The sequence below is a fragment of the Polyodon spathula genome, chromosome 4, assembly GCF_017654505.1.
Source record: "Polyodon spathula isolate WHYD16114869_AA chromosome 4, ASM1765450v1, whole genome shotgun sequence".
In the NCBI taxonomy this organism is placed as follows: Eukaryota; Metazoa; Chordata; class Actinopteri; order Acipenseriformes; family Polyodontidae; genus Polyodon; species Polyodon spathula.
The window spans coordinates 38309814-38331473 of NC_054537.1; the positions used below are offsets into that span (position 1 = coordinate 38309814).

Here is a 21660-nt window from a genome sequence, read left to right on the forward strand (position 1 = left end):
GAAAGACCTCCATTTCGATGAGATATAAAACACATTGTTCAGAAGCCTTTATATAAAATCGGGAGAATTAATTGAACACCTCATGTCCAGGTGAATACACTTGACTAAAATTAGGAGAAAAAAATATATAATTGGATGATAAGAATCACACGTGGGAATTCAAAAAGGGCTGTGTATTTATGTAAATTAAGCATTTGAGATATCTATTCAGGTGCATTGTATTGTCCTAGTGAAATTTAAAATGGAAACCAGAAAATCCTTGTTAGGATGACCTCGAATACACAAATTCGCCTTCTTGAGAATCGCAAATAGGAGAATACATTTGAAAATCGCATAACGTCTCCTCGAATGTCCCTCTTGGAACGTTTGAAAATAGAGCCCATAAAGTCATGCCAAAATAATATTTTCTATAATGTTTTGAAACCTAGTGTTTTGATTGGCTGAGAATGGCTTTATGATTTCATTTCTTATATCTAAGATTTTTTTTTTTTTTTTTTGCATTTCAGGACATTTTTTTGCAGTGCATTTTTAAATATCTGTTACAAAAAAGAAAGATCCCACCAAAGTGTATTATACTTATTTTATTATAATCTGAGCTGGTACTTATGGAATAGAGAAAATGACTATACAAGGAATTACAGAACATTCATTTACATAATGGGTACACAGTTTTTACAGAAGGCTTAAAAGAAGGCAGCTACATAACATAGAACAGACAGTGCAGATAGCAGGAAACATTACATAAATCTTAATGATATAACATAAAGTAAGCTGAAAATGTGTATAAACAAATGGTTATCATTGCCATAACACATTTAACACTGTAGAACAAACAACAATATAATTATAGCATGTTAATACCAATGTGAATACTAAAACATTATTATAAACTTTGTAACTGATTTCTTTTAATGATAATGCAGCTATGTTACAGCTTGAAGTGCTGTTTAGCTGTTTTGTCTTTGGCCCGAAAATAATTTCATGTCCTGGGAGTATGGACTTTTTAGTACTGTTAACATTTTCATTAAAAAAAAAAAAAAAAAGTTTAGTTATAAAACATAGCTTCGTATATCTTGTAATAAAATATATGAGGGATACAACCTAATAAGACTCTCCTAATAACATATTTAGTGATTATACTGTTAACAGGAACAGATTCTTATTTATAAACAGATATAATCCAGGACTGTCTTCGGGTTTTAAAGATGCATTCTCCATTTTTGCTAATATTTTAAACCATTTTCTTTTGAAGTACATACCACACTGAATGGCCCATCTAAAACTACAGTAAGAATGGATTAACATCCAATGCATTAGATGCAAGAACCATTTGCAACAGAATTTTGGCATTACCTTTATTTGACTACTTATTGTAATTCTGTGACACAGCAGATTTGTGTTTGGGGCCAGGGTTTATGTAAATTCGGTTCATTATCTGTTTCATTTGTGAACACAATATAATCTGATGTATAAGAAAACACTTGGTTTAAACCATTCCAGGTTATGAGTGAAATAAACTCCTGAGTTGCCGGCCTAGAAAACCTGTTAACAGTGAGCTTAAAAGACCTCCCCTTCATGAATACTTCTGTCGCAGATGAATGCCATACACCAGACGCAGACAACTATAAAAGCTATGCAGCTTCACTCTGACCATGCAGCAAATATTGAAATCTTTCAACATTACCTGACCCTATGCAATTTCAGGGCACAGACACATGGTAAAAGGCTGTATGACTTTCCAAAAAAGATGCACGTCACAAGAGTGTGGATGACTAATTCTGACCTGTCGCACAGGGTCGAAGACCCTCGACTCCGACCACAAATTATGTCGTAGTCTTAAGTATGAACCAACCTTAAGGTTTATCCTTCTATCATTTCAACAAAAAAGTTTAACAAGAAAAAAAAGTGAAGTCCACATTAGGTCTCAATTAAGAAAAAGCAGAAACCAAGTTTAGGCCAACAAGATCAGAAGAGGGTCTATTAAAGTTTTTGGAAACTGCCCTGGACACTCCTTACTTGATTAGAATGCAATTAGCTCCATATTTTGTCTGTTTTAATGAAAATATAACGAAAAGGTGTCTAACAGCCATCAGAGAACAGGTTGGAATGTACTTCGTATTATTCCTTGTCTAAGTTCTTGTGTAGATAATGCATCTTTAAAGCCTTGACCTTTGAACAGGAAATCTTTACAAATAAATCTACAAAAAGGCACATTAACATCTGTTGCTTTTTGTCCTTTTTAACTTAAGTGAAAAGATAAAGCTGAGGCAAAATTAAAAGCAGGCAGTTTTCTGCAGTCTAATACAAATATTGTGGTAAAGACAAATAAATACATGTTACAAGTACTTACTGTTTTAGTCTAACCTTCGGTTGTCCTATTAGTTCTTAATTTGTGACGCAAATATCTAACCCAACATTTGCCTTTAATCTCAACCATAATAAAACCATTTGTCAGACGTATCTTAAATACCACTCTGATCTCAGCCAAGTGCCACTAACACACAGCACTCTTTCCTAATTCGGTCTCTTTCCCTACACCCCTTCCAAAATAGACCTTACACATACCATCTTCGTCAGTCTTGTACAACCTGTTAAAAGTACACTCATACAAACCGAAGCACTTCTTTTTTAAGGGGGTGGGTGTGTTATATTATTTATTCTTCTGAGAGCCTATCATTACTTTTGACACAAAGTTGACAATGGCACTGGCAGGCTGCTCTGGGTCATGTTCAGCAAAGAGGTGGCACACATTGTCAGTTGCACTTCCTTGCTTTCTTGCCACAAATCCGAAAATTCTGAAAGTTATATAAAAAAAAAAATTAAAAAATTGGTGAGAATTCCATGTCAGTTTTTCTTTTTAGAAGAAAATCTAGTATTAACTGGAACTGGAGAGAAAGCACTTATGAATTTCAAAAACAAAAGCATGATTAAATTAAAATGAGAAAAAACAAACACACATACTTTCCTGCAACATTAGAAAACCTTCCTACCCTTAGAATTGAATATTTATTTTCCAATTACTGTAGGTTTATAAATACTGGGGAAAATGATATTTAATTAATTATTCCCTTTACTTTGTTTGAATCCACAATAATGTTACACACATAATCCAGTGGTTTTGGTTTGTTTTCTGGTTTTATTTTTTTTTATCCCACCTCATATTTGAACATGATCAGGGAAAGCAATTTTTTTTTCTTTTCTTTTTAATTCTTACAGATACCTGAATAGCTACATGCAGCAGGACTGAAAGTCCTGGCTTTAACAAGCCTCAGACATGTTAATGTAAGGAATGTTTATTTAATAACAGCACTGGAAAGCAAAATAATTTTTCGTATAGGTACAATCAGGTTTTAAATTCCGCCGGAGCTGAGCTCTGGTAAATATTTCCACACCTTGACTTCAGCCTGAGGCTGTTCTGTAGTGAAAAGATTATGAAATACAACTTTACCATAAATAATTAGAAACATTTATTTTCACGAGGACTGCAGCAATTTATTTTCATGGCAATTATTATGAGTGAAAATATTTACGTACATTATATGGAGAGCAGCATAACAACAGGAGCGCCACTTCTGTATCTGTATGTGTGTGTCTGCCCTTCCTTTCCCTGGTTGTTGTTGTGCTGTGTGTGTGTGTGTGTGTGTGTGTGTGTGTGTGTGTGTGTGTGTGTGTGTGTGTGTGTGTGTGTGTACATGTATCGTGTGCAACTGTAAATGAGTTAACTGTTGTGTAAACTTGACACAATTGCCCTGAGTATCACAGATTTTCCGACCGTCTGGGAGGGCTTTTGTGACGGAATTTTAACTTGTTCCGAATAAAAATAAAAAATGGCCAGGAAGGATGAGAACAGTCGCAAACCCCCAGACAGTATGAGGAATGTTATGCAAATGAAGTGGGTACCTAACTAACATACCCTGTGTAAAAATCAAAAGGGTTGATCTGGTCCGATTGAGTATTATCTGTCTAAAATAGTGACTGACTTTTCTCTTTGTCCTGATGTACTTGCTTTATTATTGTGTTCTATTAAATGCATCATCTCCTCCTCCTTCTTATCTCATGAAACACATACTTATTTTGTTTTTCTCTGCTTTAACTACCTTTCATTTGAAATCCTGAAATGACATAGAAACTTTCATTTGCATCATTAAGATGCAGGTTTCTCATTTAAATACTGAATAGTTTTCCCGCTATTTTTATGTACATTGCAGAAAAGGGTTACATTTTATGATGGAAACAGCGTTCAGGATAAGAGTCGGGTTAAAAGAGAAGGCAATGTTGTCGAAAGGCACTTTTCATAATCAGGGCCAATGTATATGCCTTGTTTCCGTGATTGAATAAGTCACTACTAATCGGCAGACCTGAAACAAGATATCGGTTTGATTGCCTGAGAATGTAGGAGCTTAACTAGTTTGAAACAATATAACGAACTGAAGTACTTGACTTAATGGCCTGAGAAATGATTTTGAATACTGTTAGCATTTATGAAAACCTTTTTTTTTTTTATTTTCTTTATAATAATTTGTGAATTTAAAACTGAGAATGTAACGCCTGTCTTTTTGCAGCAATGCAATTTAATGTGTTGGGAATCGGAGATCTTCTCTGTGGAAGTCCAGAGCTGTACCTGTGGTTGATTCACGCATCTGTCTTTAGGAGTTTTACTTATTAGAAGGATTTATTAGAACTTAAGTTTTACTTAAGTGTACTTGTATGTAATTTCCTAGTTGGTGATTAAAACAGAAAAACAAAACGTGTAAGCAATGCTCAGAAAATCTTTTGGACACTTGTTAAAAACGCTTTTAATTTACTTTTTTTTACGTTAAAACCTTCCTTTACTTTTTTTTTTTTTTTTTTTTTGTTTTTTTTTTTTTTGGGTGGGGGGGTTGTGCTCTGGGAAATATTCCATAAAAACTTAAGCCCTGGGTATAATTATAACTTACTTTGAAAAACCTTCATCTTTTGTCCACCTTAATTAAATAAAGAGAAAAATATTAGATGTGCATAGTTAGGTAACAAAAACCTACACAGAATAGCAGTAACTGTATTGTACAGTATATTGATAGTTAAAATGTGTACATTATATTTTTCAAAAATCTTGACAGCTAGTAACAGTTTGAACTCCAAACTAGCACCAGATGGCGCTAGTTGTCAAGAGGTTAACCTGAAATAATAGTTTCTGATACATATGTTTAACTAAATGATATACCACAGTGAGTTGAATTACATCCAGCAATTAAAAAACAACTTACTTTCTATCTCTTGGATCCAATGCACAAAAGATAACAGTATTGACAGTATAATGTCTTCGGAAAAATAGTCTATATGGAGAAAACAAAGAATATATTTAAATAAAATAAATCTCAGTAGCTATAATACATGACCCCTCAAACTATGCCATACCTAGTTGTTTCACAGTGGTAGTAAGTCGACCATGTTTGGGGTACCTCTACACTAGTGGGACAGACTATTCAGTAAAATCTTTGTATGTTTTTAAAGAGTAGACAATTATCTATTTTCAAATAACAAGATGTTTCACGAGCAAGTGACAGTACTGTATATTAGGAGATGTACCAACAAATACATCCATAAATTAATCAATATTCAAATCTTAATATTACCAATTAATTTGCATCCATAACTTCCATGACAGACAACCATTGTGTTACATAACAGAGCAAAGAAGAGATCCCTTACTTTCTCTGATTGTCTGTGAGCGTGATGCCTTGAGCCGACACCTTGAAATGCACCACAGTGGAGGTTGGGGGAGGATCCATGGCTAAAGATATGCTTGCGGCTTTTTGCACTGCTTGATAGCCAGTGAGGGATTCCATTTCCACCGACCCCAGATACCACACATTGCAGGCTGAAAAAACATAATGGTTAAATAAATCATAAACAATGATGATGTTAAACAATGCAACTTAAATGTAAGAAATGGGCAGTTTCTAAAGTGGCTGTGTTTCTGCACTACCAGTTTATTAATCCTCTGTGGTCCATTTATTCAGCGCCTGTCGGGCGCACCTGCTCCAATTTATTTTACAAACGCTGTTTAAAAATAATTTTATTCAAAGTAAAACAGGTTTAAAATGCACTGCATATCAACAGGACACTCTGTACTCCAGTCCTGCCCCACACCTTGTCTGCTGTATTTATCACATATCTCTTCATAGTCGTGCATACTGACAAATCAAGCGATCAGGAGATGATTTATCACCAAACTCCTCAATAATGTGATCCAAGTCATTATTTTATTACTATTACATCTCAAAAAGCTTGGCAAATGTCAATGATATTCTTTGAGCTCTGGATGCGGAAGCAGCTATCTTACTAGTTTATGTCTGTGTTATCTCTGTGGTGCAGGGGTTATGTGTATTCCTCAGATTTGCCCCTCCCTTTATTTTTATTTTTTGGCTTCTCTCAGTTCCTAACTGTCTCACTCAACCTTTGAAAGGTTTCCCCAGCTTTTTCTGGAGAAAAAACACCTAGAGACCTGTGCTTGACGTCTTTTTGATGATGTCGGACAGGAAAGGGAAAATGTTAGACCTAGGACCGTAAAGGGTTACGAAAGGTTACAAATGAACTTCTTTCCCATTTAAAAAAAAACTGATCAAAAATGATCAGAAAAACTTACCTGCTCCTTGTTTAAGTAGCTCAGCAGCAGAGTTTGTTGCAGACTGTGACACAGACTCACCAGCGTCCTCAAGAGGATCTAATAGAAAGAAGGAAAGCATAATTCTGTTGTGTTATGAAATTCCACTAATGCATATACACACAAGCGGAACTGTTGATAGTATATAAAACTCATTCTAGAATGTAAATGCATTTGCCCCAGTGTGACGGGTTTAGATTCTGAATGCAGGTATCTTAAATGAACTGCACTAAAGACTTGGGTATTTTCAATTGATCTAAACGGAGAAAGATCTAAATACTGCTGCTGTTTAAATAACCAATAATGGTCCAATCGTGCATGTTAGGGTCTTTTTGTTTATTTCTGTCTGGAAAAATATAAAAAAAAACCTCATCAAGGTTCATGTTTTAAATTACTGTAGTATGTAGATCTGCTGCTGTTTAGATGTATTGAATAACTCCTGGTAGTTAAACAGGGTGAAATACTAATCTAAAGCCAACCCAGCATTTACTGATTTACTTATTTTATTTTGCTACATCATGTTTTTAATTACTTCTATTCTGAGGTTCAATTATTTAATACCAGCATTGACAGTTTTCTATTGAATGGAACTGAACAAAATGTTTCTTCAGACCAGGAAAGGTAAGCAAAACAATAACCTCGTCCAAATGAAGAGGAAAGCCACCTGCATCCTGTTGGAAGGAAAACATTCGCTCGTGTTTTAACAGCCACCAAAAAATAAATAAAAATGCTAGCTTTTGTAAAATATTTAATATTGTTGCATTCCTTCAACAGTGGATGTCTTTGAATTTCATACTGACACAAAAAGCTAGCGCCAACACTTTGTTATGTTCACAGTCACCCTGGATGTGATGGTTCGCATGTACTGCACCCCACTACAGAACTGAATTAACATTTTAATATGAAACATAAGCTTACCTCTATCTGGGATGATGAGTTTGCATGGTAATGCCAGTGGGGTAATGGAATGTTGACAAACCAATGCTGTAAGACTTCCTGTAAGTAAAATAAAACAAGAAAATCAGGTTACTGTGTGACATGCTTGTCTCAGTAAACTTCACAAAATATGCCTCTCACCCCCCAAAAGTAAACCCCAAACAAAGTAAAACAGGACCAGTGCAATAAATAAAAACTGTAAAACACACAAAGCACCCTTAACCCTAAGTGATCCCATAAAAGTGTTAATGACTGCAGGATGAACAAACTGTACATAAATCTAAAGACTTTGTTTTACAAACATGAGAACAGCAACCATATCAAGAGACATGTAGTAGACAATAGGCCATATTTATCAAGGTCTTTACACAAATGCTCTTTTCTAAAAAAAAAAAAAAAAAATTATCTTACAAAACAGGAAACAACTACTCGTAAGTGTAGTGTAAGGATTCAAAAGTGGGCTTACATTATTTGATATTATTTTTAGTTTTCTGTGACAAATTTAAATTGCATTTTAGTGTAAAGACCTTCATAAATGTGCCATATTGTCTACTACAGGGAAATCTAAACAGCGCTATAAGAACCAGTCATCTCATTCCAACAGCTAAACAAATAATACTGTACTTAAAACAAGAGCTCAAGTAAACTGACTCTATAGCTGTCAGGAGATAAAAGATGGGAACTTTGAACCAACGACAGGTACAATAACTAAGTTGTGCTACTGTTGGTTGAGAATTTAGATTTGATTATGTACTGCATTTTTTAAATCTGACTATTTACGATATCACAGTATTTGTAAATTACTTAAAAAAAAAAAAAAAAAAAAAAAAAAAAAAAAAAAAAAGCTCATATAAGCAGGGTTTATGCTGGTACTAGACTGTAGACCAAACCACCACAAAGCTAATATACCCATTTATTGTGTATTCACTGCTTAACCCTTAGCTCACTGAATAGGGCAATTTAGAATTCCCTCATATTCACACACATACCAACAACTTACCAAAGTAGGGTTCATTCGGGCAGCCTTTTAGCCTTACTCCTTTTTGTGTGCATTCAATTAGGAAATGCCTGACAAGTTCATTGGACAAATCTCCCACTGCAATTAAATTAAAAAGAGATCATAAAATCACATGCGTAAGTAAAAATATAGAAGATTATCCTGGGAAATCCCTGTCTCAATACACCTTACTGTACTGAAAAAGAGTTTCCCACCAGAAATAAGAGTCAAATGCCCAATCCCCAACAACACACATTCTTACTATTCACCATAATAAGTGGTATATTCTTAGTTATAAAAATCAAATAACATATTTTATGACATATAACTATATATATATATATATATATATATCTATATAGATAAAATATATAATATATATATATATATATATAGATATATATATATTAATTATCATTAACAGTGTTCCAAAGGTTTAAATTAGTATTATGCAACCTATTTTAAAATATGTCCCAGAAGACTGCACTGTATGATATTGGTATTGTTTGAGTCATGCCAAGACTATGACAAATTAAACAGAAATAATAATAATTAAAAAAATCCAAAAGAACATTCAACGTAACTGAATTGAATTTAAAACAACAGGAACTAAACTGTGACAAACTTCCACTGGCCCCAAAAGTACCAGTAAATCACAAGGTCAAGATTGTAGAGCTACGTGTATGAAGACACATTGATGGCTTCATTGCCAGTGATGTGGGTAAACTGATTTATGACGACATGTTAATGGTCTATTAAAATCTAATTACAAGCAGTTTTCCGAATACAAATGTGATTCAATGGCCATCCCTCTGGGATGAGGATAGAGAGTTTTAAAATCCAGGACAGTTAAAAGAAGCTTTTGCTTCTCAGGGGGTCCATTTACAATGCTTAATCTAGCTAGTACATTTCTTCACTGATATTGTCCTTGCCAAGCCTTTCATTATAAAAATATATAAGCCGAGTTAGATCTTTTGTTTTGCTGTAACTCTTTGATCGCTACTATACAATTTTGGATTACAATTCCATTTTGAAGGAGATGTAATTCCTATGTTGTGTTTATAATAATAATAATAATAATAATAATAATAATAATAATAATAATAATAATAATAATAACAACAACGTCACAATAGTATTTTGTTTATAGACAATGTAAAACAGACAAATACAAATATTTGTATTGTTTTACTAGGTGGCAGTGCTATGAAAATAATTAAAATGTGAATTGATCTGATAGCATAGCGCATATCATTTTTCTGTTAATACTGTACATACTAAGCATGAGTATCTTCAAAACTACCAAATAAACTTTCATAAAGACATGGTCTCCATCTAACTTATACCTACATTGACAACTTGTTTGTATTTAAATTGACGGTAACTGCATTCGCGTTACACTTTATACACAGTCTACATTTACCTTTACACTGATTCTTAATCTCTGTTGCAGCAACAATTCTCTTTATCTATTCATTACCCTGCTATCTATTACTTTGTTTTACTTTGCTTTTTGGCCCCCCTGTCCTTTTCCTCTGACAAAATGTCTTCTTCCTCACCTCAGATGTTGTGTCCAGACTCTCTTATCTTGTTGCTACATGAGCCGCCTTATCACTACACACAACTTTGACTCAAATCAAACCACACTACACAAGTAACTTCCCTGAGTAGTTTCCTTTGATATTTTGGACTTTAAAAGTTGCTATAGGTGTAATTACTATTATTATTTTTTACAAATGAGCTACTAAACACACAGACACTACATTACAAAAAGGTTATACAGTCTGACATTTGAGCAAATTTAAACCATGCCCCAGGAATGCACTGGATATCTGTATTTGCTACTCACATAAAGTAATTAACAAATAATACCTTCTTAAAAAGAAAACAACAGATGGCAGTATTCAGTGTATTTTTTTTTTATATAAAACTTTGCAATAGTTGAAGGGCATACAAATATACACCAAATTCCCTTGATGCTTGCATTTGATTTTTTTATGTTTCTCTCTCTCTCTGTGCATATTCATGCTTAGAATGCTGTTCTAGTGGAACATTTTAGATATTAGACTGCTAAGCCAGACAGTGATACAATACCTTTTTTGTTTTGCTGCAGGACAGAAGGAGGGGGCGTAGCAACCTTCATCGCCAGTCCATATGCACCCCGGAATGAATGGCTGTCTCGAACAATGAAAGAACCTGGCTCTTTGTCCTTCAAGACTGCAATTGCTAAGGATGTTAAAAAGACATACGCTTTAAAACTGAGAACACTACATATAACAATTCAAATGTCCTCTTGTGTCAAAACATCGTCTTTAGGTATTGATAGATTCCTTTACATGGCCTCCATCATTTCAAAGCCTTAATGTTAACAGACATGCTCCTGCCCACCTAATTATTATACAAAAAGCTGGTGGACATCGAAATAAAAGCAATGAGATTACATATTGTAGGAAGAAATCTTGCATTTACATAAAAAAAAAAAAAAAAAAAAAAAACCTAACATATCAAGTCTCATTTCTGAAATAATGAATGTTTTCTGTTTTTCATAAATGTTGTTATATTAAATGATAACACACAGAAAAGAATACTTCTTAAGTTGAAAGACATAATATACAATTTCCAATAGCTTTGCATGCTTGTAATTAAATGTCTTAAGAAGTATCTTTTAATAATAACTTTAAATTATATATAATTTAAAATTTAAATTATATAATATATAAATATACACACACACACACACACACACAAACACACACACACACACAGACACACACAGTGGCTTGCAAAAGTATTCAGACCCCTGACCAATTCTCTCATATTACTGAATTACAAATGGTACATTGAAATTTCGTTCTGTTTGATATTTTATTTTTAAACACTGAAACTCAGAATCAATTATTGTAAGGTGATGTTGGTTTTATGTTGGGAAATGTTTTTAAGAAAAATAAAAAACTGAAATATCTTGCTTGCATAAGTATTCAACCCCTGTGCTGTGGAAACTCCCAGTTTGCACCGATGAAAGGAATTGCCATAACGAGGATACAATTACCTTACCATTGGCCTCCACCTGTGAACCATTAAAGTTGCTGTCACATTTTCTGGATAAAAACCCCACTGTTGAAGGATCATTGGTAAGGCTGTGAATCTGAAGGAAAATGAAGACTAAAGAGCATTCTACAGAAGTTAGGGATAAAGTAATACAAATGCATATATTAAGGAAAGGGTACAAAATAATATCCAAGTGTTTGGATATCCCAGTGAGCACAGTTGGACCAATAATCAGGAAGTGGAAGCTGCATCACACCATCCAGGCACTGTCAAGAAAAGGCCGTCCCTCAAAACTCAGCGCTCAAACAAGAAGGAGACTTGTGAGAGAAGCCACAGAGAGGCCAACAATCACTTTGAAGGAGCTATGGTGTTCAGTGGCTGGGAGTGGAGTAATGGTGCACCAGTCAACCATATCAAAAGCTCTGCATAACACTGGCCTGTATGGGAGGGTGGCAAGAAAGAAGCCGTTACTCAAAAAGTACCATCTGAAAGCACATCTGGAGTTTGCCAGAAAGCATGAGAGTGACCCAGCTGCGATGTGGGAAAAGGTTTTGTGATCAGATGAGACCAAGATAGAGCTTTTTGGCGAAAACTCAAAGCGCTATGTGTGGCGCAAACCTAACACTGCCCATGCCTCAAGACACACCATCGCTACAGTGAAGTATGGTGGTGGCAGCATCATGCTGTGGGGATGCTTCTCATCAGCAGGGACTGGGCATCTTGTTACAATTGAAGGAAGAATGGATGGAGCAAAATACAGGAAAATACTGCAAGAGAATCTGCTTCAGTCCGCTAAAAAACTGAAGCTTTATAGGGAATTCATCTTTCAGTAGGACAATGATCCGAAGCACAAGGCCAAAGCAACATTGGAGTGGCTCAAGAACAAAAAGGTGAATGTCCTACGTGGCCCAAGTCCTGATCTCAAGCCTATTGAGAATCTGTGGCACAAAATTGCGGTCCACAAGTGTCGTCCAACCAACCTGATCAACCTGGAGCAAATCTGCCCAAAAGAATGGGCCAAAATCACTCCGACACTGTGAGCAAAGCTGGTACATATTTACCCCAAAAGACTTAAAGCTGTTATTGCAGTGAAAGGTGGCTCTACCAAATATTAGTGTGTGGGGGTTGAATACTTATGCAAGCAAGATATTTCAGTTTTTTTATTTTTCTTAAAAATATTTCCCAACATTGCAAGCCACTGTATGTGTATATATATATATATATATATATATATATATATATATATATATATATATATATTATATATATATTAAAAATGTTTTCCACAGGTATTTTTACAACAAAATATAATGTAATGAAAAAATGTTTACCTTGGTCCCTTGAAATGTCTGGCTTGTACCAGAATTTGGAGGTGTCTTGTACAAATTTTACAGTCACTTGCTTATTTGCAGGGTTGTCTGCAAGAGAAATATATGAGTTACTGCATTACTCAGCCAATATAATATAATCAAACATTTGCATGAAAAAACTGTTTAAAAAGAAAAAGGAAATAGTAGAAATAAGAGTCAGGGTACATGTGTATAATCCAGTACAATAGACTTTCTGCATTTATTACATACAATTATTTACTACAGAAATATTAATATTAGGGCTGTGTGCGTTGTTAAAGAAAAGAGCTTGTAACCAGGAGGTCCCCGGTTCAAATCCCGGTTCAGCCACTGACTCATTGTGTGACCCTGAGCAAGTCACTTAATATCCTTGTGCTCCGTCTTTCGGGAGAGACGTTGTTGTAAGTCACTTTGTAAGTCGCCTTGGATAAAAGCGTCTGCTAAATAAACAAATAACAATTGTGATTAAAAAATGTAATATTGGTTCATCTTGGTTTTAATCGTGTATTTATTTGATACAATTACCTCATCCATATCATCTATTTGTTTTATTACTGATGTTATTATTATTATTATTATTATTATTATTATTATTATTATTATTATTATTATTATAAGTTTTTATTACCCATAAGGCCTTACATGGATTTGGACCACCTTATTTTCAAGGTCTGCTGACCCCATATGTCTCTAGTCATTCTCTGAGATCGGAAAATGCTAGTCTTCTGACAGTCCCTAAAATTCGTTTCAACTCTGTTGGAGCCAGGGCATTTAGTTATAATGCCCCTCGTCTTTAGAACTTGCTCCCAATTCATATCAGGAATGCTATATAGATATACAGCAAGAGAACGAAAGGAACACCATCCACAATGCTGTTAACAGTGGTGACCAGACAGCAAAAAGAAGGGAGGTCATGATTGTTGGGGAATCCATATTTAGAAACACAGCAAGTTCAATTCGCAGTTTGGACCCCTTTATTACAACAGTGTGCTGCCTTCCAGGAGCCTCTGTCAAGTACATCACTGAAAATGTGAACAGGCTCCTAGAACGAACCCAGGAGATGACCCAGTAGTAGTCATCCATATTCGTACAAACAACATTGGAAGAGTCAGACCAAAATCCCTGCAAAACAAATTCAGAGAGCTAGGAAGGAAATTAAAAGACAAGACCAAAACTGTGGTATTTTCTGGAATACTACCGGCACCTTGCAAAGGACCATATGGACAGCTGGAAATAATTAAAAAACGCATGGCTGAAGACATGGTGCACACGGGAAGGCTTCACCTATCTTGATCACTGGACCACATTCTACAACAAGGACTATCTGTATAGACGGGACGGACTGCACTTAAATAAAAAGGGAACCAGTCTACCAGGAAACAAGATCCTCGAGGAGGTTCAGAAGCATTTAAACTAGAAAGGAAGGGGGGAAAAATCAACAAAAAAACAGCAGGGAGACCACATCAAAACAAGGACAACAACTTGGGTAAGACAACCATTAAATGTATTTATCTAACTGCTAGAAGTATCAGAAACAAAATTGTAGAACTTGAAGCTACTGCACTAACAAGTAACTATGATGCAATAGGTGTTACAGAAATTTGGTTGTCTGAGATTGATGGGGACGAATATAAAATTTGTGGGTATACACTGTATAGGAAAGACAGGCAGGACAGAAGAGGTGGAGGGGTAGTGCTATACATAAGAAACAGTCTTGAAGCCCAGGGGTTAAACCTGGACAAAGAAAATAAAGCTGAATCAATATGGGTCAGAATAATGGACAAAAATTCAAAGGGCATAATAATAGGAGCATGCTATAGACCGCCAGATTCAGACAGTGAGCAAAATAATCTGTTATACAATGAGAAATGCATGTAGCAAAGGAGAAGCCATACTAATGGGGGATTTCAACATCCCCCATATAAAATGGGAAAACCCAGTGAGTAGCACGACGGACGAAATTGAAATGGTGGAAATGACAAATGACTGCTTCCTAACACAATCTGTCAAGGCACCGACTAGAGGGGAGGCATGCCTTGATTTAGTCTTTTCAAATAAAGACAGAACAACTAAAACAGAGATCAGAGAACCACTAGCAAACTCAGACCAAGTAATGACTAAAGCTAAGGTTTACAATTTTAGAAAAGAAAACTATGAAGGTATGAAACAGAGACTAACAGAAGTAGATTGGAGTAAAATAGAGAAAACATCCACAGAAAAAGGATGGCTGTTCTTCAAAAATGTAGTACTAGAAGCGCAAAACATCTTAATCTAAAACGGAATTGCCAAAATGGTTTAATAGAGCAATTAAAAAAATATTCAGTGAAAAATGACACTTTACAAAGCGTTAGAAAGGGACCAAAAACAAAGTACACAGAAAGAGTACACATAACTGCAAACGCAAGTTAAAAAAGAAGTTAGAAAGGCCAAGAGAGAAATAGAAATGAACATTGCTAAGGGGGTTAAAACCAATTCCAAAATGTTTTTCCAATATTACAACAGCAAGAGAACATTCAAAGAGGAGGTTAAATGTCTAAGAGGTACAAATGGCAAAATCATAGATGAAGAAAAAAAAAATAGCAAATATATGAAATGATTTCTTTTCACAAGTTTTTACAAAGGAGGATACGGACAACATGCCCCACATGTCACCCAGTTCCTATCCAGTTTTAAATAACTTTAGCGTAACCGAGGCAGAAGTGTTAAAGGCACTAGGAGCTTTTAAAATAAACAAATCCCCTGGGTCAGATGAGATCCTCCCAATAGTACTGAAAGAAATGAAAGAAGTTATTTACAAACCGCTAACCAAGATCATGCAACAGCCTCTTGACACAGGGGTTGTACTGACAGACTGGAAAATTGCAAACGTAATACCGATCCACAAAAAGGGAAACAAAACTGAACCAAGTCACTACAGACCAATAAGCCTGACTTCTATTATATGCAAACTTATGGAAACTATAATAAGATCCAAAATGGAAAATTACCTATATGGTAATAGTATCCTGGGAGACAGTCAACATGGTTTTAGGAAAGGGGGATCATGTCTAACTAATCTGTTAGATTTTTTTGAGGATGCAACATCGATAATGGATAATTGCAAAACATATGACATGGTTTATTTAGATTTCCAGAAAGCTTTTGACAAAGTCCCTCATAAAAGATTAATTCTCAAACTGAACAAAGTAGGGATTCAAGGAAACACATGTACATGGATTAGGGAGTGGTTAACATGTAGAAAACAGAAAGTACTGATTAGAGGAAAAACCTCAGAATGGAGTGTGGTAACCAGTGGTGTACCACAGGGATCAGTATTAGGTCCTCTGCTATTCCTAATATACATTAATGATTTAGATTCTGGTATAGTAAACAAACTTTTTAAATTCACAGACTACACAAAAATAGGGGTGGCAAAACTGTTGCAGCAGCAAAGGTCAGTCAAAATGATCTAGACAAGATTCAGAACTGGGCAGACACATGGCAAATTACATTTAATAGAGAAAAGTGTAAGGTACTGCACGCAGGAAATAAAAATGTGCATCATAAATATCATATGTGAGATATTGAAATTGGAGAAGGAATCTATGAAAAAGACCTAGGAGTTTTTGTTGACTCAGAAATGTCTTCATCTAGACAATGTGGGGAAGCTATAAAAAAGGCCAACAAGATGCTTGGATACATTGTGAAAAGTGTTGAATTTAAATCAAGGGAAGTAATGTTAAAACTGTTTAATGCATTAGTAAGACCTTATCTTAAATATTGTGTTCAGTTCTGGTCACCTCGCTACAAAAAGGATATTGCTGCTCTAGAAAGAGTGCAAAGAAGAGCGACCAAAATTATTCCGGGTTTAAAAGGCATGTCATATGTAGACAGGCTAAGAATTGAATTTATTCAGTCTTGAACAAAGAAGACTACGCGGCAACCTAATTCAAGCATTCAAAATTCTAAAAGGTATTGACAATGTCGACCCAAGGGACTTTTTCGACCTGAAAAAAGAAACAAGGACCAGGGGTCACAAATGGAGTTTAGACAAAGGGGCATTCAGAACAGAAAATAGGAAGCACTTTTTTACACAGAGAATTGTATGGCCTTCTCTCGTTTATAATCTTTCTTATGGTTTAAATATCATCATTATTCATCATCATAATAATAATAATAATAATAATAATAATAATAAAATAATAATAATAATAATAATAATAATAATATTAGTATTGTTAGTATTATATAAAAAATTATAGTAGTCATTAGACAAATCATAGGCATTGCTCGCTTTCATTTTGTTGTGCTGGCTTGCCTGGCATATTATAGAACCCTTTTTTTGACAAATCCATACATGTTTTATATCAATCTATAGGTATGTGCATTCAGTGTTTTAATGTCACACATGTAAATTATTACACAGGACTATATTATTTCTTTTGGCAACATTGTAAAGCGTTTTTTATTTTTTTTATTTTTATGCATACATATTTTATTTTTTTTTGTACTGAATGTAATCTAGCTGAACTTTACAATACAAAGAATTATTTTGTGAGATTTATATAATATTTTGAAAAATAATTATTAAGATTAATACGACAGATTTCTTTGTCTTTTGCGATATAGTGACTTTAGAGCTCTGTTAATGTAAAACTACTCAAACATACTTAAATATTTTAAGACAGACGTGTAGTGGAGAAAAAGTTGTATTCGAAAAAAAATATTTCTCTTTCATTTGATGATTACTGGGATAATTCAAAACTGCTACATTCATGATTCGCACACACTGTCCTTCACACTCTGTTTGCCCGCTCTATGAATTGACTAATCCTTAGCAATAGAATTGACTAATCTTTAGCAATTCGCCTGCTTAACTCCACCATGGTGTCTCGCTTAAGCAGCTTCGACTGTATTAGATATAATGACTTCATACTAGTAGAAAAATATTTAGAATCAATTTGGATAAACTTCTTAAACAGGCTCTTTCCACTAACACATTATAATTATGTTGCTATAGTACACACAGCCAACTTAAAGTTTTCTTATTGCATTTAAACAGATGTTCTCTACAGAGAAATCTCACATGTACAGGAATGTGATTTATCCAGCTTTACACCAAACTGAGAAAAAACAGTCTGATGATTTACAGACACACTGTATCTGGACCAAGGAAACAGTTTCAAATATTTTCAAATATCCAACGACTGTGAAGCTCAGGGGCAAAGAACTATTCAAATATACCTGGCATGGGTGAAGTGCTTAAAACTTTGGAGAAATCCGGAAGGACACATGGGAATGGTATGCTGATGGTGCTGCCACTGTGGGGACTGGAAAACCCACTTGAGGAAGGAGAAATGGAGCAGAAGGAACGTTCTCCCTCCGAGACCCTCTTCTTTTCTGGGAGGGGAGGCTGCAAAGCCATATTCATGCCTGTGCGCCTTGAAGTGGGGCTGTGCTGGCCCAGTCCCCCAGCTGCTGTAAGCAAACCATGCTGTGGGCTCTCATTGTCCAGTAGGGCTGACATCTGCAACTTTCCAGTACTGGGAGAGTTTGTGCCCACAGGGAGACTGGCAAACATGGAAGCGTGTTGCCCATCAAACTGTTGCCCACCACTGATACTGCTGCTGTTGCTGGAGCTCCAGCAGGCTTTGGTGCCTTGGTTGTTGGCCAGTTTACCTTGCTGAAACTCCCTAGGAGACCTGTGACTGTTTGGGGATATCTGGGAGGCAGTGTACTGGGACAGAAGAACCGAGTCTTGGCTGGGGCTGACAGAGCTGGGTGAGAACTCTGCAGTGCCAAGATAGTGGGTGGTGGACCTGCTCATCCCGGTCAAAGAGGACTGAAGGGAAACAGGGGCCTTTGAGTTACTCTCTGACCATGGCTGCCCAGAGGACAAGGGGCTGCAAGACATAAAAAAAGGAATTCAGTTTGCATAATGGATAATTATCATTTCATAACTCCTGCCGACACTCTTTTTGTTCTACATTCTGCATAGCATAAACATGTATACCTGTATTTAAAACGGAAGTACTATTTTTCAACCTGGGAATGGGTTTTTTTGTGTGTATTTAAATAATAAATGCTTATAATTCTAGGTTTTGAAGCAGTCAAGTAATAAAACAAGCAAAAACAAACACAAGTGGACGATTTGTGTATATAAAGCAAACACTCCAACAAAGACGTGTTTAAGATGGGTTTTCGAACTGCTTTTGGGCATATGGTGATACATTAGTTTAGTTCTTAGTGGGTGTCCATAATGTGCTTCGCCACCATATGGTCCAAATGCTGGAAACTTATGGCAGCCTTTAGAACTAGATTTAAACCTGCGGCATCAAACCTGACTAACTGAGTCACTATGTTATACATTAGTATTATTCACAGAGGTAAATCTAAGTCGCCACAAACTGGACTAAAGCCATTACCAAGAGACCTTCTCTAACAATAATTTAAGGTTAACTTACACGTAGTGGTAAATAATTGCCTCACAACACAGTACCAATGTTTACATGGCAAACTGAATCTGAAATTCAGGAATGTGATTCAAAGGGCTATAGAAATATTTCTAGGATTGCTAGCTACGTGCACTCAATAGATTAGCAAAGTAACCTCCTACAATAAGACAGAGTTCTATTTAAATTCATTTGATGTGTAACTAACACTGACAAGCTCCTAAGATAAAAGGGGTAGCTTAATAACTATAAATCAAGTCCACCGTGCATTATGTGCTACATGCCTGAGATAAGGTTAACAAAATCATAACTGAAAACTGTATGGTGACTAAGAAGCAGACAACTATTTTTACTATGCTATTTTTATTAATGTTTTATTTTATACAGGATAATCAAACATTTACTTTCCAAAATACTTTAAATGTATATGAAAACAAATAGTTGTGGTTAAAATATGTATCTTATGGTCAAATATGGAATGTAGACACCCATACAAACTAAACTTATTTGGAAGTTCCTACCTCTCTGATCGTGGGACTGGGCTACCAGTGGATACTGAACACATAGATCCAAAGGGTCTCTGACAGGAAGTGGATGTCATCTGGGCATCAGTTCTGTACACGGCTCCCACATTGCTGTCTGACGTCACTGCTGAATTGCTTATGCCTTCCACATAGCTTCTGGGTTCTGTGTTTAAACAAAAGGACAGTGAGTATCAGTCAACCATAACTTTAAAACTCAGTTATAAATTCTAAGGTAAAACCAGATGAAGGTCAAAGATGACAAAAATGTTAGCTATTTCCTTCATCAGTGTTTAACCTGCAGTGGAAATGTAAGCGGGTTCATGATAAAACCAAGCATATGGAAATGTTCGAGAGGTCGTGTGATTCTGAACAGCCACCGCATGCCAGCAGACCCCATTAATCCCCTTTCTTAATAGACCTTTCATTGGTGTTGATAATTGGAACTGCTATTGAGCTTTCATTAACCCATTTCACTACTGTTGTCATGGCTTGATAGCTTGCATCCTTATTCCTCCTACTGCTTCCATTTATGTTACCTCTCATAAGCCAGTATACTATATTCTGGCCACCTAATCTTTTGGCTTGAGAACCATTAAAGTAATCTCCCATTGTGATCGCACTTACTAGTTAGGTAATAGTTCATGTCATGATAACCCACATATGAATAGCTCTTGCCAACACAGACATCTGCTTTCTTCATTGTTCACCTTATGATCCATATGAACCATATTATGTTACTTTTGAAGAATAGCAGCAAGAGGTTTTGCATAGATCTGATTTACTCAATATGGCTACGGAACATAAAGTAGGTATTGTGAACTTAATTAACTATTTACAGTAAAACACACACATATATATATATATATATATATATATATATATATATATATATATATATATATATATATATATATATATATATATATGAGAGAGAGAGAGAGAGAGAGAGAGAGAGAGAGAGAGAGAGAGAGACACACACACACACACTGACTGCTTAAGGGACACATGCGGTGGTCTTTATTTACAGATGATTTCATATTGGACATGGGTAATGGGCTTTTATGCAGGTTTAATAAAGGCTATTTTCTCATCAGTTCCCTACTCGTGAAATTTTCTACAAGTTTGTGAATATTTCTGGTCCATTTTTTATATAAATGCACATAAAAATTCTGTATGGAATGCTAATGCCAAGGTACAATGCTTCACATTTAAAACTATTTACATTATGAAATCCCAATCACTTAAAACATAGATGAAGGGAACACAAAAGTAGTAAAGCTATCCTTGTGTGCAATAAACAACCACTATCTGTCCTAAAGACTTTTGTTTCATCCAGTCATGTCCACACATGTCTTCTGATGTCCCAACATGAGCCTGCAGGTTAGTCACAAAAAAGTCTGCCTGCATTCCTTAACAGATAAGAACAACAATTCAAGCACCAATGAGATTCAACGATAGACTAGACTCATCATTCACAAAACACACACAAGACTGACTTGAAGCAAAATGTAAATATGACACCATTTTACAAAGCTTTACAAGTGTTAGTATTATTGTGTGAATGTGTTATAAATATATGTCGAAAAAAATAGTATTAAATTCATTGACAGCTTTATATAGACTGGCTAGCCACACTATTATTGTGTGAATTGAGCAACTCCATAAGTAAGAAATATGGCAAACCATTACAGTAACCTGTGTATTGGCGATGGATTTTAATAGGTATAAA

At 35.3% G+C, this 21660-nt stretch overlaps 1 protein-coding gene across 6 annotated transcripts in view; it reads right to left on the reverse strand.

The window, feature by feature from the left end:
• Positions 1 to 566: 566 nt before the first annotated feature.
• The window catches only part of LOC121314513 (tensin-3-like), a 154118-nt gene continuing 133024 nt past the window's right edge, over positions 567 to 21660 (reverse strand). For all 6 annotated transcript variants that reach the window (XM_041247878.1, XM_041247875.1, XM_041247877.1 and 3 more), the window contains 11 exons: positions 19929 to 20094; positions 18200 to 18858; positions 12959 to 13045; positions 10674 to 10805; positions 8583 to 8678; positions 7565 to 7642; positions 6629 to 6706; positions 5692 to 5860; positions 5247 to 5315; positions 4938 to 4964; positions 567 to 2795 (listed from right to left, as the gene is read on the reverse strand). In XM_041247878.1, the coding sequence (XP_041103812.1) occupies positions 2651 to 2795; positions 4938 to 4964; positions 5247 to 5315; positions 5692 to 5860; positions 6629 to 6706; positions 7565 to 7642; positions 8583 to 8678; positions 10674 to 10805; positions 12959 to 13045; positions 18200 to 18858; positions 19929 to 20094 (1706 nt within the window). In that variant the 3' untranslated portion in view covers positions 567 to 2650. The remainder of the gene's footprint in view (positions 2796 to 4937; positions 4965 to 5246; positions 5316 to 5691; positions 5861 to 6628; positions 6707 to 7564; positions 7643 to 8582; positions 8679 to 10673; positions 10806 to 12958; positions 13046 to 18199; positions 18859 to 19928; positions 20095 to 21660) is intronic.